The 12208-nt window shown below is 38.4% G+C and overlaps 1 protein-coding gene across 31 annotated transcripts in view; it reads right to left on the bottom strand.

Moving 5' to 3' along the window:
- LOC104151998 (ubiquitin-associated protein 2) overlaps positions 1-12208 on the bottom strand; it is a 243845-nt gene that overhangs the window by 202936 nt on the left and 28701 nt on the right. For 29 of the 31 annotated variants that reach the window (XR_011137548.1, XR_011137549.1, XM_068926046.1 and 26 more), the window contains 3 exons: positions 11443-11553; positions 7210-7363; positions 5367-5444 (listed from right to left, as the gene is read on the bottom strand). Coding sequence is in view for 29 of the 31 variants with exons in the window: in XM_068926046.1 (XP_068782147.1) it covers positions 5367-5444; positions 7210-7363; positions 11443-11553 (343 nt within the window). In the remaining 2 variants the exon portion in view is untranslated. Of the gene's footprint in view, positions 1-5366; positions 5445-6704; positions 6850-7209; positions 7364-11442; positions 11554-12208 lie in introns of those variants that run through there. The other 2 variants (XM_068926050.1, XM_068926051.1) reach the window with 2 other exon arrangements.

The raw sequence follows: 12208 nt of genomic DNA, 5'->3' as shown, positions 1-12208 counted from the left end.
AGTTATTCTTCTGACGATAAAATTAAAACATGGCCTTAAAAATCTTAGCAGCACAGTCTTACAGCCTACAGAGAAGTTAAAGTCATGAAACAACTGCAAATTCCCATCCTGTATCTGCAGATTTTTAGTACTTTTTTTTTTTAACAGTGACTAAAAGGTCAGCAAGCAAATGGCACTTGCTGCAGAAATTCAAGAGCAGGGAAACAAAGTCTGAGCACGCAGTTCCACAGTAGCTTAAATCCATCTAAATCAGAGCTACTAAAATGGAGGTCATTCTCATCTGCAATCACAAGTTCTGCCCTCTTCTCCGCACTGACGACCAGTGAGTGAGTGCTAAACTACCGCTGGAAAATAAAATGATTGGTTTACTGCCAGATCAACTCTCTGAACGAGTTCACTGTTTGTTAAATGCTAGCAAACCAATCACCCTTAAGCCAGTATAAGCCACCAGAAATCAGGTAAACCTGCTGTCCCTTGCTACTGTGCAGCCAACCAGATCATTGAACTTCCTTGGGTTAAGAGCAACCACTTTTTTTTTTTTTTTTGGCTAGGTTAGTTTTAAACTTAGATCAATGCTCCAATACAGTCTAAAGGCACCAGGGGACAGACAGGACCAATTCCAGCAGTAACGCTAGCTTATGCTAAACAAAAACATAGCCTTAACAGTACTTGAAAAAGATCTGTATCTATAGCTTACTCGGAAATATATCATAATGATCAATGTTTCAAAAAAATTTTTTTTTTACTGTGGTAATTCACAATCAGCAATTCTTCTGTCAATATTTTTATCTGCCCACAAAAAGAGAAAAAGCGATTTGACAGTAGCTCATTAAATCTTCAACTGAGACTACAGGAATGGGTTTTCCTACAATTAATCAGCACATTGAGAACAAAATCAAACAACAGAGACATCGCGCAAAGAATAAGATTACTGCCCTGCCTGTTATAACCCCTCATAACATTCCTTCACATTCCCTTACACTTAGACCCACAAGCAGCAGCCTAAAATATCAAGTAAAGTACTGCTTACTCATTTCTGTAAAATGAGTAAGGAAATCAGGAATGAGGAGCTAAGATTAAAGTCGATTCTGTTTTGGTTTTTTTTTCCTGCTCTCCAAGATCTCTCTCTTTCTCTCACTCAGGTGAGCAAACTCACATTAGCTATCACTTGTTCAATTTACATTTTTATTTGCTCTCATAAATGCTACAGAAGTTAACACAGCCACATGTTTTCTGTTGCCAGGAAAACCCATCAGGAGTTCAGGACACTCAATCATACAATAAAGTCTTAACTCTGGTTCAATACATGCATGGAAAGAACTGTTCATCTGATCATGAACGTTCCTTCCCCTAAAACAGAAACTCTACACAGGAGTACAAGATAAATGTGTAGTACCACAACTTGAATGGGACTATCCTAATAACTTAATAGCCTATTTCATGGAAAATCCAGTTAGCTTAACTTGCAGACCTAAATCCTTCCACTTCTACACATACGCTTTATTTCAAAACTAAGATTTTCGCACTGAGAGGTTTAAACAGACAAAGAGACCTTAAGGTTAAGAAAGAGGCCTATGAATAGCTGAAACGAAAAGGAAATGCAAACTGGAAAAGCAGGCAACACCCTAGATTTGTATTTATCTCAGACTACACACACATTTAATTGAACAGTCTTAGTCTATGTTCTGAAAATGAGGAGCCAGCCACTCTCCTAGAAGCTGAGATAACAGAGGTTTAAAACTTGTGAACAGATAACAAGGCTAAGTACAGAAAATTTATATTCTAGGTATTCTGTGCTACCCAAATAAACACTGAAGTTACATTTATTAACTCAGATCACTTTTGTCTTATTAGTTGTTGCAAAACTAAAAATACTGGATCAATTTTATACACTGCATGTACTCCAATAACCATTTTCAACTGCACAGCATGCACAGAAATCTCTTTCAACTCTGAAATCATATTCAAAAGAAAAAAAATCATTTCTGCTAAAGCAAAGTTCTGGTTAATCTCAAAAACAACAAAAAAAATTAATGAAACACAGCCTCTTAACTAAAGCAGAACCAACTACAGCAAAACTAAACAGACCTCAGCTTGTGACCTCTAGAAGGTCTGCTCTACATTCACATTTTAGAAAAACTAACATCCTTACTAGCTCTGGCAAAGCAAATCCAAAATATATTACGTGCCAACTGTCCTAAGCTTTTAAAACAAAAAAATGTCTAGACATGCAATTTTGGTTACAGAAGCTCCTTTTTTTTTTTTCCCAAGGATAGGATACTTTTTGTCTAAAAAAGTTAAATACAGCACAGAACACAAGCAGACTTGCTGCACTAGTCAGAAATGTACAAAAACAGCAAGCCGCTCTACTTCCTTATGCATCCAGAAAGAGAGTTTTTGAAAGGCTCCTTGTCAAGTAGCTGAGGTCTAAAATTAAAACTTAGTGTTTTTCCTTTCATTTTTGTTTCTATTTTGCTAGAAAAAAATTCCCTGTCAGCATCGACACTTTTGTCACGCATACATTGCTCTGGAAGAAGGTGAAGAGAAGAAGGACGGAGTTTAAGAACAGAAGCAAAACAGACAAATACGTTTTCACTTTGCAAACCAAGCTAACTGCTATCCATGAACCTAACAGCTTCTATGCTGAATCAAGACCCAAAGTTCATTTACCTGCTATCCCATTATTAGCTACCGTCAATTACACGTCTAGGGAAGAGTATAGGAGCTGAAAGCAGAGTGCACGTTCCCCCGGACACACCCACTCAGCCTTCTCTTTAAACGGCTGAGAAGTCCTAATCTACTTATTCCTCACCTGCCATAACTGTAATTTTTCCATTACCTTTACAAGCCTTTTCTAGTTCTACCACATCTTTTCCAAGATAGGGTGGAGGACAGTGGGAGAACCAAACCCGCACTTAAAATTGAAGCTGTGGGAACAGTAAAAAAATGGCAGCAGAAGAAAAACTGCGTCTGTAAATGCAGATGATTAAAATTAACATAAATGTTATGCATAAACACAAAAAAGGAAATGTTTTTAGAACTGAAGATTATATTATAAACATCTTTCTCCATACTTCCTTCATTAGATTCCACTTGAGATGGTTATGATCCATTGCAACACTGACGCACAAGTATAACCACTTTGATGCAATTACTATCAATCATCACTACAGTATTTTTTATGGCTAAATTAAAGTTCATTCAAGAAATCCAGTTCTGAAAATGAAAGACAGGAAGGCCATCGTTAAAAACAAAAACTCCTTTCTAAATCAAAGTCTACAGCCTCTGTTTAGCAAGTAGAGATTAAGGGCTGAGGAACAGAGCAATTCCAGCTGGGATGTGTCCTGAAACACACCCAGTGATGTGCCTGTGCTTTCTATCAATCAGGCAACAACACGTATCTACTTCAACCCCCTGATCTCTTGCACGCCAGCAACTAGCGTTGGTTGTACACTGTAAACCTATTATCCTATAAAGTTGCAAGGACTGTCATACAGTTGTTCAGAAGATGTACCGCATAACGAAGCTAGTGTCTAGAGCACTAAGGCTGAAATTCTCAGTATCAAGCGTTTTTCCTGCTAAATAGCACACTATCGCCACAGTCAATCCCATTTCTGCTTTTTTCAGTGCATGCTACATTTCTTTAAATTAGGTGGCTCTGCAATGAGGCAATAACATGATGGCCCAACAAACTGTCCCCTAGAAAGCAGCCAGTAAGATTATTCCAGCCTGAGAAGAAAGCTTAAAATAGAGAGACAAGAGCGCACTGTTCAGATATTAACTGTCTCCTAATTTTATCTCTGATGCATACATTCCTAAACACACACATGCGGAGCATGAAACATTTCTAAAGAAAGGGTTCTGTGGTGATCACCACTTTACGTTCAGCTGAAGAATTTTATACCTGTATTTGACTATTCTGTACAACAGCAAAAAAGACAACTAAACAAATAAGCAAGACACTTTTTTTTTTTTTTTAATTCCTACTAATATCCAAAGAAAGAAGGTCATGGGTTCCTGAAACATAGAGAAGTGAATTAAAAAGCTTTACACAATTCCCTGTAGATTTCAACGGCTGACATTATGAAATTAAATTAGGTATTTCCTGCCATAGAACACAAACACTTGTAATATAATGATCCAGGAGCTGTTCAAAGTGTTTATCACAGACAGCTGAGAACACTTCATCAAGATACTTTGTTCACAGAGATGTACAGTCTACAATATTTGGTAGGCAGATACAGAAATACTATATAGGCTAACACAGTGAAGAGAAATTGGTTGAAGTTCTTCCTGTTTCTTCAGTAAGATATGTCAGTTTGAGATTGATGATTAAGTGCCTTGGCTTGAGACATATGATATTTATCTAGAGAGCTACAGCGCTAACAGTGAAAACAGTGCATTTTGGTTCCTAAAGTTAAAACTCAAAAAATAGACTGAGCTCTAAAGTAACCTCTGGAACATACTTAATTTATACCCGACAACCGAAAGAAAATCCTACCTTTAACTTCAAAGTTGAGTACTAAGAATTATTTTCTAAAACAAACACTGAAATCTTTAAAGTGCATCTATTTATAGTGTTAACACACCAACAACTAATGAGCTCTGCTGTGCACGTTACCACTTTAACTCATTTAACAGCCCCTTCCCCTTACAATCTGTACAGCACCTAGAATAACCATTTACCTTCCTCTAAGAAAAACAAGCCTCTTTCCACTCAACCCTGTGAAAATCCAAACTGACTAAGCACCCCCTGATTCCACATCAAATCCATAATCAATATCTTTCCTATCTCTTCTGTAGAATACAACCTGAATTGTATCTATGCCTTCCTATATTATTCTCTTTCCACAGCTCTCCTTATCAACTCTTCCACACCATTTCCCTCTCTCACAAAAAAGCCTCTAGGTCGGCCAACGCTCTCTAATAGGATACTGAAAAAAGATGGTAATCCTGACAATGACACCCATCCCAAAGAAAATGCACGAGTACACATCAAATCCCTCCCCAAGAGCCCTACAGATGAATCTTGTACTCTCCTGCTGTCAAGGTACATCTTGAGGTACACTTCCCGTGACAGCAGGCTGGCAGTATTCGATCTGGGAAAGCAGCTCTCCAAAGCCAAAGCACACCAGCTAAAGCACACATGAAATTACCATAAAGGTGTCTATTTTTTTTTTTAAGTCATCCTGAGACCAAATAACGAAAAGGGGGGTGGGGTGAAGGAACCTAAATTAAAGGTGGCTGAAGTGTTTATGGAATCAAAGAACAACTAACAAATGCTTAAAAAACAGTTTTTAACTAAAACAGATGGGAGTTCCATTTCAGGAAGTGAAAACAGTCCCACACCAATGCCACCATCTCACCTCTCCCACGGCCACGTTTCCCACGGTCTGAAGGCCTGTCCCCTTGATTGGTGTCCACTCCATTCTCTTCAGCTCTAACTGTGGAGAGAAGACAGCTTAAAAAAGGCTTTAGCAACTCACATATGAGACAATATAGCCAACTGCTTAACCTGAACCCCAAAAGAAAAAGCAAGATTTCCAAAGTGGGATAACAGTCAACACATCTCAGTCACCTCCTTTCCTCGGGGGTCTAGCTACAAGCAATTACATTTACCCTGCACTAGACAAAAAAGAAAACAAAATATCTCCTAGGAGGGAAATATCCTTCAGCATACACACCGGTGTTTTTTGAAAAAAATGTTACAATTTGCATTACACTGTTAATCAGTCAGGGCCTCACCTCTCTAAAAGAGCAGGAACTAAAGCTGACCTCACACCATGCTTCCTTGATAACGTGCTGGGTGGTAACAGTGAAAGAATAAGAGAAACAACTGCACAGACTCTTCTCCTGACTACCCACACCACATCCTTATACAACTAGGGAAACTTAAGAGAACTCTCCTCTCTATTTAACTTTGAGAGAGAAGGAAGAGACCTAGAAGGTGAGGTGTCAGAAAAGCACTCCAACTTACATTCTGTGGAAAACTCCCAGGTAAGTACTCTGAGAAAGATGGCTGACTCCCTGATGGAAAATAATGACTGAACACTTACAACATTACTGAGAATTTTGTACTGCACAGCTTGCCCTAATTGCAACACATCCATAAATACATGCACATAAAGGTGGGAAGAGAATATCTCAAAATCTGGTAGCCATTTGAAAGTCTTTAATTACAGTTTAGAAAAACAGTCCAGCAGCTTCTGGCTCCTGCAGAAGTTTCCCCCCTGCCCCGCTTCGATTTTGATGCGTTCGATTTCTGTTTGTTCCACACGCAGCTGCAAGTTTCATTAATATTTTTTCCTATCTTAACGTTACTCTGTTCTACAAAGATTCACGATGTCTTCGTTGTCACAATATTTGAATATCTTCCAATCATACATTGGCTAATACTGTAAACTTGTTTCCTGCTTTTAGGGAGAAGTTCGGTTTCTTTTTTATTTTTTTCATTTCCATTTCTCTGCTCACATATTGGTGTTTTATAAGGCCCTCGTAGGTAATATACACAGCTTAGCTATTACCAATAAAACAACTCAGATAAAAAGGAAATACATACCCAACGGTGATCTAATGTGATGCTACCTAACTTGGAAAACATCAGTCCTCTTTTGGACAATATATTATTGCACCTGTATAAACTGTAGCAAATTTTTAAATGTTTCAATTCACAAAGTACTTTCTCTGTTGTTGTAGAAACTCACCTTTGGCTGGCTTATGTGAGTAATATATGCTAGAGATTAATAATGATCCCAGTCTTTTCATTCCCCTTATGAGAAGATGAGAACATCTTCAGGTTCTCCCACTCATAAAAGGAGATGGAGTCAAAGCTGGATAATTTTTTCATTAAAAGAAACAAAAAAGTGTATCAGCTGTGCAGTGACATATTTGCTCTCAAAGCAGTCTTAAAAAGACTCAGTTCTAAAACTTACATAAAAGAACAGCAATTTGCACAAGATCAACTAATCAAAAAGAACAGAAGTTTAATTTAAATCGAGTTTGTCTCTGAAAAAATATATACACACACCATCCCAAAAACGAGTCACATAGATAGATCAAGCATACCTGTCACATATACAAGTTATAATCACTTCAGCACTGAGTTATAGCTCTGATGGACTTTATTCCATTAGGTGCTCCCTCTCAACTCAACCAGCTTCAGCTGCAAAAAAAGTGTCCGAATCTTTAAGAATTAATCCCTATACGTACACTCTCGGCCACGGCTGCCTCCTCTTCCCCGTCTGTTGGAACTTCCCCGTCCACGACTCACTTCTCTGTCCCCTCGTTTTTCTCTGTTCTCTTTGTTTTCTGAACTTTCCTTTCCAAGGCTTTTCTTCTTTCCCCCTACAGTCTCCCAAGAAGTCTATTTGGGTAGAATAGAATTAAATACAAAAGTCAAAAACAAAGAGACAGTTCGGCTCTCTCTATATTCTCCCACCTCATACCCCTTCAGTTCATGGAAAAGCAGGTATTTCTGTAACGGTACACATGTAATATCTAACAAAAACTACACCAATAAAACAGAAAAAAGGCAGGTTGTATTTTTCGGGAGAGATGAGAAAAACAAGTTTTGAGAGTTTAATTTTCTCACAGAAAGTGAGGAATCCACATATCTCTGGTTATAACGGACTTAACTTAGTCCAAGGTAGCCTAGATAGACCACACTGTGGAAAATCTGCAAAGTAAGCAACTGCCTCTCTCAATCACTCACAGAAATCTAATGAGGGAGCATGCATAGAACAATCTTTTTCTCACAAGGAAGTGAAAGAAGCGCATATAAGTGTGAACAAGAGACTGAGGAGAATATCGGGGTGGAGGGGGACCACACACACACACACAAACAGATTACCCAGATCTAGTAGAATCCAAGCACTGATAGCCAGAACACCAGAATGGCAGAGTAAGAATTCAGAAAACCAAGACTGTGATAAGCCAGATCATCTATTCTAACACCTATGGCTCATCATACACAGCAAAATTCAGGAAAGGCTACGTCTGAACAAGACAAAGGACCCAGGTCTGAACATCACACCTCAGCTTTAACATTAAACTCATCATTAAAATAAATTCAGGGATCACATAGCCCCATAGGAACATCTGTAGAAGTTGAAAACAAAACAACTAAAACACGTGCTAAGAATAGGAAAGCAACTAGCATATTATGTAATTGCATGGACTGTCTACTAAGCCATAGCTGCAAAGAAGAAAAAAACACATTATTTTTAAACCATTAATATAGTAGATACATCTATATAAATGCCAGGAGTCCCCACCTCGAGGAACTTAAGAGTCTAGATAAAATAGCCAAGTGGGAAATTTGCACATGTAAACAAGGCGCCATCAAATGTGAAGCACTTGATAAAGCCGTGACCTCAAGACAGGCAGCTACGTCAAAGAAAAAGTTTGGTTATCAGTAATTTTAGGTCTTGCCCTGCCTCCTCTCAATTCCGAAAACAGCAACTGGAAGCCCTCCCAAGGAAGGCAAACACCAGCTAATCTAAGCTGCCTAGAACTTCAAAAAAAGTTATTGAGAAAGTTGGTAACAAAGCAGTTTACAAGGATAAATTCAGTATTTCAGTGACTCTTTTGAGAGACCATATCCTAAGAAAATCACTAGTCTCTCATTATTTGAAGCAACATAAGTGAGACAGAAGGCTGAAATCAGTTTTCAGCTCCAGTATGACTACACTGCCACAGGCCAACTGTGGTGAAGCATAGACAGTGTATATTAAAAGTACAAAACTACTACTTTGAGCAACATCACATTATCTCTGTGACAGAAAACTCAGTTGCCTCCTGTACACAGCAACTATCGTATCGCTTCACCTGCCATAGCCTATGTAACTGTATTACAAAAATGCCACAAGGGTTTTAGAGATACTTCAAAGGAGAATAAACCTCAATGCACTGGCAACCGAAGGGCCAAACCTAGATAGTTCAGAATGTACTACCATTTCACTGATGAGCATGATGCCATAAGGAAAAGAAGCTGGATAATAAAGTCACAGTGCCTTTTAGAGATCTTCAGTCATTTCAAGGAGTCCCTGAAACTGGAAGCTCTTGCAAAGCTGAGGAGAAAAATAGACTCTCCTTAGTAAGGTTTTACATGGCTTGATGGGAAGAGTAACTTAAGTATTAATAAATGGAGAACCTTGGAAGCATCAGATCCACGCTTCCCTACAAATAAGAACTTCTTCAGACAACTGCTAGAGTTTGAGGATCTGTAAAGTCATTCATTTATTGCTATTTATATAGAGAAAATTCAACATAATTTTAAAGAAGGCTTTGAGAAGCCTCTTTTTCTTAGAGGTGTGCTTTAAGGTAGAGGATGATGCTATCTATGGGTATGGGAATCCATCACAGACTATCAAAGCTGCCTGTTTTTATAAAGAAGCTAAATGATTGCAGCTGAGCATGCCTGAGGCAACCCAAGTTACAGCTACAGGCTTGACCCTTGAAAAAATATAACAGAAGCCTTCTTGCTGGTCTTATCTTGCATAAAAAAAAAGGACTATCTGAAAAGTCCTCTTTATTCTAGCTTCAAAAGCTTTATCCAGTAAAACACGGTCAGGCATAAAACGGCTCTTATGCCTGCAGAAGTTAAACTAATTAAAGGAAAAAAAAAAAAAGTTTTATGCAAAGAAACACATCCTTCTCTACTCTCCCGCACAAGCCTCTTGCATCCAAGGCCAGACTGTCACAATCATTGCAAGTAAAAAGTCTTAAATCTAACAGTCACACAGAACAAAGCCTTACAGCTCATAACAACTTAAAAAAGACAAAACTGGCAGAGTACCAAACAAATTACAAAGAGACATTCTATCTATCACTCCTTGTTCTTCTAATTCCTCAAATTTGGTAGATAAATCTTCCAAATGAGGTAAAGGGAAAAAAAAAAAAAAGTTGAAGTGCATCAAAGTGAAACTAGAAAAAGAGATGTCGGAATCTGCATTCAGAACAAGTAGTACCACTGCTACCAAGCTTACATCAAATCCATGGTAAAACTGTTCTGGAATATAACGGCCTTACAGCAAACCCTTCAAGTTCACAGGCCCATAAGCTTCCATAAAGAATACATTTCTTCACCTTCTGATGAGGACCCTTTTAAGTGATACTCTTTCTTCCTTCCTCATGGAGGCCTTTAAGTTCTCTGTATTCATTTCCGAGCTGCATTTTCTCTACAAGGAGCAATGGGTTCAGAGGGACTTGTCAAAATAGCAGAATGCTAGATATGCTGCTTCTAATTGACAACTGAGTTCAAAAAGTTTCTTCCATGTCACGATCACTTACAACAGTTTGCTAAACTAAGACGGCCATTCTTCTTCAACTAGAAAACTATTTTCAACCAGAAATGACAATTACAAAAATAGATAGTAAGTTACAAGATAGATTTTACCAAGGTGAGATGCTGTCTTCCACTACTCCCAACTTACCCACTTACTTGGCAGTATATATTTCTGCACTTTAGATCATCTCAATTCTTAGCAAAGGGAGTCCCCTCAATCAGAAAGGCGTGTCTCCTAGACATTTGCTAGGGCGGGGGGAGGGAAGTGGGGGCCTCATTAACAATAAACAAGAGTGCATATCCCGATAAAACACATGAGACACTGAGTGTTCATCATTTAAAAAAAAAAGAAAGAAAGAAAGAAAAACAAGAAAGGAAACAAGGAAGTCCAGGTTTCTTTCCTAATTTAGATAAGATGGAATCTAGTTTGCTTTCTGAAGTATACTGTGAAAAATCCCTTCAAGTACATCAAGACACATGCCTGATACTTCCTGGGATTAAAAAAAAAAAAAAAAAAAAAAAAAAAGAGTTCTATGCCAGGTTATACACAACATTGTTTGCTGCTATACACACTGTCAGAGTTTTCTTGCTGCTCTTCAATAAAGCCATCCTAATGAGCAGCTTAGGGAAAGGAGCAACTATTTGCTGTACCCTCTTCTGCCTTCGAGTTTTTAATGCAACTGGCAGATCTGGAAATCTCCTGCTGTTTCAATACCTGCAACGCATACCTACAGAAATAAATCATATAACTTAAAGTACCTGTCTCACCTTCTAGGTTTATAAAAATTGACCTTTGTTTCAAATACACAGTAGCATTTATTGTGGAGCACCTCCACAATGCCGAGACATAAAATAGGACAATATCTGACAGACCATTCAGTTCTATAAAGAATTAAAATCGTTACACATAAATAAAGGCTGGAAAGCTCTGCAGGATATCAGCAGAATACCCACCACATTTTCAAAGTTTGGCCTATTCTAAGGCATGCACGTGATAGAGAAACTGCCCTGGTCTCCATTTCTTCCAGAGGAATTTGAAAGGAGAGGCAGATATTGAAAGCTCCCAAAATACACACATGACTTTCCTGATCATTCCTTTGAAGCAGAAAGGAGCAAAAAAACAAAAAGAGCAGTTTAAGATAAAAGTAAATCCTTACTGTGTCTGAACTTCCTTCCAGCAGTATGTTGATTGCTCTGTTCACGTCCCCATTACAATCATGTAGTGCCACTATGCACTCATCCTGGTTTTTCCCCGTCACTTCCATAAGCTGGCAGTAAGAGTCAGACATGTTAAAATATCCAAATTATCACCATAAGAAAATAAGAATAAGCACCACCACAGATTGCAAGAAAGTGCACAGCTACTGTGTCAAAGAGAACCAAAATCCTAAGTAAAGGTACCTGCATTTTACAGATCTGCTTAGGATTCAAACAAGAAACAGAATGAAATACAAATTCAAAAGGTAATCAAGAAAGCACTTTTTTTTTTTTTTTAAACTTCATGTTTGCAGCAAATGCCATCACCACCAAGATGGCTGTATAGGAGAGGAAAGATGCAAAAGGTCTAATACTATTCTCTCTTCCTCTGTCTCAAACATCCCCCTCTTTATTCCATTGTGTGAGAAAAGCCATAAGGTAAACAATGGCAGAGAACTGACCCATCTGGAAAAGAACCTGGGGTTGGGGCAGGGGGAAGGTTATTTTTTAGTCAGATGAGCTCCCTCAATCTAATTCAGCACAAGGCCACGCAATCGGGCGTTTGAGGTGCATTGCTAGGTTCTACATGAACCTGCGATGTGTTCACTCGTCTTCCAGGGCAAAATCACCAACACCCAGAGCAGAACAAGGAACTCACCTCTCTCTACTGCTGGAGTTAATGATATAATTGAAGACAAAAAAATAGAAGCTTGAAATATCTACACC

This window comes from Struthio camelus, chromosome W (assembly GCF_040807025.1).
Source record: "Struthio camelus isolate bStrCam1 chromosome W, bStrCam1.hap1, whole genome shotgun sequence".
Taxonomy (NCBI): Eukaryota; Metazoa; Chordata; class Aves; order Struthioniformes; family Struthionidae; genus Struthio; species Struthio camelus.
The sequence above is the reverse complement of the archived record's forward strand: the minus strand, read 5'-3'. Positions and strand labels throughout refer to the sequence as shown.